Source organism: Papaver somniferum, chromosome 3 (assembly GCF_003573695.1).
Source record: "Papaver somniferum cultivar HN1 chromosome 3, ASM357369v1, whole genome shotgun sequence".
Classification (NCBI taxonomy): Eukaryota; Viridiplantae; Streptophyta; class Magnoliopsida; order Ranunculales; family Papaveraceae; genus Papaver; species Papaver somniferum.
Window position 1 is genome coordinate 37,308,622 of NC_039360.1, and position 7,081 is coordinate 37,315,702.

Consider the following 7,081-nt stretch of genomic DNA (forward strand, 5'->3'; position numbering starts at 1 on the left):
GATCAGTAGCATCAGGTGATCTTTTTTTGATTATCAAATTGTACTTATGGGTTTCGTATCCTCCAATTTAATATGTAAGTTTTGGCGTTCTATTTTTCTTTTTTGAAGCATGTTTTGGTGTTCTATGTTAAAAGGATTTGCAAGCCCAGGAACGGTGAGAAAGATTGCAATCCACAGGATTTTTTAGTAGTACCAGAGTCATCAAGAACGCTGCAGAGCAGACTATTAAGAAATCATACATAAGAAAATTCCTAGTTGTTAACTGTTAAGAATAGTAATAGATATTTAAAAGCATATAACATTGCGTCTTTAAATGAACTGAAGTCTTTGAATTAACCTAATTAAGCCTGGACCAAGAACGCTGCTGCATAGGCTCTCCTTCTAATCATATTTTCGACCAGCTTCCTAACTTGTGCAACCCGGCCATGCATGCCAAACTGTTTATATGCTCTCAGACTGTTCACCCATCCTTCATGCTCTGCGGCAGCATTATTGATGCTGGAAGATCTTATAGCATGACATAAACTTACTACTCCAGCAATCATTGACGCGAAAAACTGAGGACTCAACCCTGGCATAATATCCTTATGAAGAAAAGAAAGTTGTTGGCGGCAGATTGCATAGTATTTAGGACGAACATGCTCAGGTATCGCAGCATTTATCGTCAGATCGTTTGCTGTCACGGTCAAATTCTCCAAATCATTGATTTTTTTAAACTCGGCAATGTCCATGCCATTCACATTTCAATTTAAACTTGCACGAATCACTGTGAAAGGACAAATCAAAAACTAAACAAGCATATAATAGGAAGTTCCAGAGAAAATACCATGATCACCAGCTTCAGCCGAAGTATGTGCCCTTACTATGTAAACCTATACAATGAAGCCAGAAATTTACTAATTATACCTCAAACAGCAGAAGTAATCGGCAACAAAATGGACAATGACAGAAATGAACAACCACAGTCAATGAACTGCAATACCGACAAACCAAACAATAATCACCTTAAATTTGGCAGCCTCGGTCAAGTGTAACACCAATGCATCTCCCTTCACCAAGTTGTGGGCAATGGCAAACCCTTTCCAACCACCACTCAATCAAAACCTCTGAGGAAGGTATTTTGCAGTATATGCTTCTCCATCCTCATCCACCAAGGTAAACTTGGTATCCTTCTTTGGCAGACTCGAAGAACAAAATATCCTGGGAAGTCCCTATTAGCAGAAACCAAACCAATTAATGACATCAATGTAATTTGAATATAATATGTCCATGGTAGAAACTTGGCATTACCAGCCAAAAACCCCCAGAAACACTTGAACGTATCATAAGTTTAACAACACTTAGGAATTCGGGATCCAAACTCGCTCGAATCTCTTCAGCTTTGTCTGCTGCAGTCATTAATCTGTTTTGGCTGCAGCTTCAGGAGCATAACAAAGACAACAATTTCTTTTAATTACTAAGATGCTATCACACAAACTGCAACACAAGTTGGTACATTCAAACATAAGCTTACCTTGCATTGTTTTCCTTAGGACTATCCCCTACCTGTCCCGCAATCATAAGAGAATCAGTTGAATAAATAAAATGGAGGTTATGGTCTCATGCTACCATTTTATTTTATTTTTGTGTGTGACAGGCCTGTCTTTCGAAGTTTTATGGTACATACAAAGTACATGCTTTAAAGTTCCAAATACTGCAAGATCAAAACACATCAACCTGATTAAAAAAAAAGAACTCGTGCAGTGTACCCTAATTTTTACAAAACTTCGATTACCAAAATCTATGAAAATATGTAAATAGCAGCGAAGAGAGTGAGAGAGAACCGTGGCTAGTGAATAGTCCTTACCATGGCTGATGAACGGGTTGGATTTCCTTGTTTTCTCTTCATTTTTGTTTCTTGGTGTGTTTTAGTAATATACATATTTTAGATTTTGTTATGAATTAGAAATAACCCGTGCCGTTACGGCACGGTATGAGACAAAATAATTTTTGGTCATAATAATTTAAATAAATACTACCAATTATGATATGACTTATTTTGACCCATGAGAACTTGTAGCTATGAAAATCTTACATATTTGTCATCCAAATAATTATAATTATGGTCACACTTGTAATTGGTTAAAATAATAATTTCTTATAAAAATGTCAAGTAAATTGTTTTATTTTTTCCTAAAATAATAATTTTTTGTCGATCCTCAAAGACTGACGGTGTTTGATACTGTTTTGTGTTGTATTCAAACTATTATATATGTTGAATCTTCTTCGATATTTGCAACCATTTTCGGATGAAAATGTAACACCGCTCTGCACGATTTCCATATTCGATATTTGCAAAACAAAAACAGGAGTTGAGAAGCTGGAGGTGAATCATGATAAGAAAGAAGGATTTGGTGATAGTGATGGGTCGGTAATTGAAGGTTTAGATGACGATGTTCAATCGTGTTGTTATGGAGGAAAAAAAAATTAGGATCCAGAAGATAAAGAATACATATTTAGTAGATGCAGATGAAAAAAAGAAACTACCCAAAAATTCAGGGAGGTTTATGAAAGATTAAGGTTTCAATGTCTGTGTAACTTTGAAAAAGAATACGATTCCAAGCTAGATTGTCATTCGATTTGCAAAGCTAAAGAGAATTCGATCTTGCGAAATTACATGTCATATCTAGGTCAATTATAAGCTTTAAAATATCATTTGTTTTTCACTAAAATTAAAATTAGGTGTATGCTTGAAATAAAAGGTTTTGGTGATTCATTATCTGTTTATGTTTCAATTATATGTATTTATTTTTATTTTTCAATTGTTCTAAAAAAAATTAATTCAACTGAAAATTAATATTTTGTATTTATAACATAATGTTCTTTGTTCTTTGCAGGTTGATGAAGGACAATAAATTTATTTTAAGGCAGAAATGAGAGTTTTACATATTGTCACTATAAATGTTCTTATGTTATTTGTTCTTAATTTGTGGGATGATGAAGGTGGGTTAATTCGATTTTAAAAAGATATGAGTCAATTTTATTTATTTTAATAAAAATTATGAGTTATGAGTTTTACATAGTTGTAGCATTTAATTGGTAAGAATTTTTTTTGTTGCGCAATATTCTTTTTAATTGGTGAAGAACTAATTATGAGGGTTGTCAATGCATACATCCATAACTGAAAGTTACAAATATTACATCCGTCAGATGACTTTTTCTGGGATGAAACTGAAATGATCGGATGCAACGAAGTATACGATTGTAATTGACCATGTAATGAGTGATTATTTTCCTTTACGCTATGTATGACATGTTTTAAATACTCATGTCATATTTCGATATTCCGTGCGTAGTTACTGAAACGAATTGTATTGCGCAGACGTAGTTATACCACGCCTATTTTTCTTCTATTAAAACAACTCCTACATGATCAAAGCTTAGATAAGTATATTCTTAAAAATAAAAGAAAATTTGTTAAACCAAGATTTTCTAAAAGATTTAAAAAATTAACTTATTGTACTTTTTAATTTTTAAATATTTTTACTTTACATTTAAAGGATCTTTCTCAAATATATAGAGTTTTTTTGAAACAAAAACCCATATTTAAAAAATTAAGATAAATGTCAATATTGTTAACAATTTGGAACTTCTATATGTTGAAGACCTAATAATTAGTTTTAAGTCATTTGAGTTATGAGGTGATTACAAAATACATAAATTCCCTACTATCGACAAAATTCACCATAGGTTAGTCAATGTTTATATATTTATTTAAACATTTATATAGATGAAGAATACAATGAAAAAAATCTAATAATTAAATAGTTAAGTAAATGATCTTTGATTTTGTTTTCTATATTCAGTTTTATTTATGATCTAATTATTAGGGAATCCAGTCAATGCAAAGCCATAAAGAAAAGAGGTTATAACTCTTACATCCATCGGATGTTTTTGGATAGAATGAAACTGGGATGGTCGGATGTAATGTTTGTCTCTTAAAATGTTATCCGACCGTCCAAGGCTCAAAACCCATGCTGTTTTGTATTATAGATTTTCAGAACATGTCAAAATGCCTTAAATTTAGGGACGTCGTGAAGAAAAATCTTCAACCGAATATTTTCTTGAATAAATTAGTTATCTAATTCATTGGACTGTTATTTTTTCCCTTAATTATTTAGAAATTAGAATATTCATATTTTGGGAAGAACATCTCCAATAAAAGGTGTAAAAAATCCTACGTGGATTTTTTATTTATTCCTTTTATTTATGGGGTCTATACATAGAGTAACTATAAGACCTCATATCAAAAAAACCATCTCTAAAAGTGAGAATTTTAACCATTAGAATTAAAAGAAAATTGGTTAAAAACATGACGTGGAGGTGTAACCAGAGGTGTAGATAACACTTTCGTGAACACCTTCATATTTAGTAATTGGTCCCTCCTAACTTATAGGATCTTACTGTTGGAGATGGATTTATGGAACACAGAGGTCTAAAATCCTATGTGTCACTAAAAATAAATAGATTCACCCTCTCTTGGAGATGTGCTTATGTTTTCTTTATGCAAAAAGGCAATATTAAAAGATAAACTCAAACTACATCATTTTTTTTTTTTGAACCATAACTCAAACTACATCATGATGCAGATGAAACGAAAGAAAACCAAAAGCTTAGTCATAAAAGAGTTCAGATTACAAAGAACCCATTTCTTTTTTACTTGATCAATAAAAAATTTATTAAAAAACAAAAAAATAGAAAGAAAAGAACAAGAGCTAAGGCCGTGCCATTCTAACTAGCCAAAGATGGCCACCTAAAATAACATAACCTATTTGAAATTGTAATAAACTTCACCATGCCATTTTAAATCCATAATAAACATTGGCTTGCCCTCATAAAATTGATAACTATCTTCAGTCAATAAACATGCTTGTTTGGCTAAGGCATCTGTTGTAAAATTTACCTCTCTATAACTATGAACATAGCGAATATTGTTATAAAAAGCCCCGACCATCCTCCACTTCCAATTCAACTGCCAATGTAACTCTCCCATTTGCAAACCTTGAATGCAACTCATTGAATCTGACCAGACACAACTCTTCTTAACGTTCCGTGTCTTGGCCAACATCATATCTAACACCCGAAAATAACACAAACTTCAGCGTAAAAATTAGTTTACCATCCAAGGCCAACACATAAAGCACCAAGTACTCTTGAATTGGAATCTCTAAATCTAACACCCACACCAGCTTGCTCTGGATTTCCAAGTGATGCTCCATCACAACATACCATAATTTCACCATGTTATGGAGGAGACCAGCTAACCTCAACAGGCATGGAATTTTTGCACATTTTATGATGCACCTTAAAAAAATTCAGAATGCACAAATCCTCCATATTGTGAAACATAAATACCTCATGCGAATAGAGTTATCCCGAATTACTTGATAGACTCTTCCTTTAAGACCAAGCCAAGAAATCTTTGCATCTCCAAAAATGACTTCATTGGGCCTGTCAATATCTGTCCGATATCCGGAATCCGTTTCCGAGTATTCGATATCCTATAGGATTTTATCTGTTTTATCGGACATCGGATCGGATATTCTATGGGATATTTCTTCCTTAATATATCAAAATCGGATTAGGCTCCATCCGAATTGTTAATATCCGATATCCGATAGAACAAGGACTTATTTGTGATTTACCCTAACCATATTAGAGCCGAGTAGAAGAGTAAGGAAAAATATCTGATATTCGGTATGAAATGTTTAAGAAATTGAACTTAAATTTCAATTATGAACATGTTTTATAAAGTTTTTAAATTTTTATCGGAACCGGATATATCGAATAAATATTTGATATCTGATAGCTTAGCCTATCAGAATCGATATCTGATTTTGATATCCTATAGGATATTATCGAATACCGAATATCCTATAGCGCTTAAACTATCAAATAAGGATTTCCAAATATCCGACGAATATTCTTCCATTGACACCCCTAGACTTCATCACGCAACTTCCATAACTCCGTGGCTATTGCAAGATTTGCAACAAGCCAAATATCCTTAATCATCTTACTTCTACTAGTTGTAGCTCTATAAAAAGCCACAATCCCCAGCTGGTTGTAAGCCAAAAATTTTAGTAGCTCACGCCCAAATTCTCCTAGAAAATCGACAATGCCAAATAATATGCCTAAGAGATCCACAGTCCTTTTTGCACAATAAACACCGAGAAGGAATTTCTCTCTTTGTATTTTTAATAACCTGACCGTCAGTAGCGCAACACTCCTTTCTCCAAATCTTCCAGTATTGCTCAACCAAAGTTGGATGCACAACAGATCCAGAAAAAGCTTTGTAGCTGGCTGTTCTTCATAAGGGGTTCTGATTGCAGGCTTGGCCGATTTAACCGAGAACACACCTTTGTTGTCCAAGTCCCATGTTTTATAATCTTCACCCCCAGAAATGATATGAAGAGAATTAATATCAATATCACAACTGGACATCATATTCCGGGTCCTATTTGGGATAACCATCGGCCATCAACAATCAAATCACTCACTTTAGACTTAAGATCATTCCTACCAAGAGAAGTAATCCTATGCCTTTTGGCAATTGAGAAGTCACCACACCAATTATCAAAAAATAAGGAAGTACTCGCACCATCACCAATAATGCAGCGGGTATGTCTCTAAAAGTGGTACACCCATCTAATGCCATGGAAAATAGTGGACATCAATTTGTAATCAAAAATATTTACATTGATCTTAAAGTACTTAGCCTTCAAAAATATGTCTCAAAACTTTTCAAAATCTCTGATAGTCACTCGTAACTTCTTCAACATAGCCTTGCTTACCACGGCCAACCTCTTAATACCAAGGCCACCCTCTCTTGTTGGACAACATAAATTATTATAGGCCACAATAAAGTACTTACGTTTCTCTGCATCACCAGGCCATAGAAAATTCCTAATGGACCTTTTAAATTGTTCAATCTTCTTCATAGTCCATGTATAAACATCCATATAATGTATAACATAACTTGAAATAACAACACGAATCAGGACCAAACTAGACTTAAAAGATAAAAGCTTACCTTTCCAAC

General features: G+C 33.5%; 1 protein-coding gene across 1 annotated transcript; it reads right to left on the reverse strand.

Annotated features, from left to right (window-relative positions):
* Positions 1-788: 788 nt before the first annotated feature.
* On the reverse strand, positions 789-1,888 carry LOC113359309 (B3 domain-containing protein At3g19184-like). Its single transcript, XM_026602966.1, has 6 exons — positions 1,847-1,888; positions 1,514-1,545; positions 1,291-1,417; positions 1,105-1,211; positions 961-973; positions 789-872 (listed from the first exon to the last, which is right to left on the reverse strand). Exons 1-6 carry the CDS (start codon positions 1,886-1,888, stop codon positions 789-791), a joined length of 405 nt encoding a protein of 134 aa, XP_026458751.1.
* Positions 1,889-7,081: the final 5,193 nt, after the last annotated feature.

Coding starts and splice junctions, on each gene's coding strand:
- LOC113359309 (XM_026602966.1), bottom strand. CDS start 1,888: ATGAAGAGAAAACAAGGAAATCCAACCCGTTCATCAGCCATG. Junction 1,546..1,846: donor CAACCCGTTCATCAGCCATG/GTAAGGACTATT, acceptor ATTGCGGGACAG/GTAGGGGATAGTCCTAAGGA. Junction 1,418..1,513: donor CCTAAGGAAAACAATGCAAG/GTAAGCTTATGT, acceptor ATGCTCCTGAAG/CTGCAGCCAAAACAGATTAA.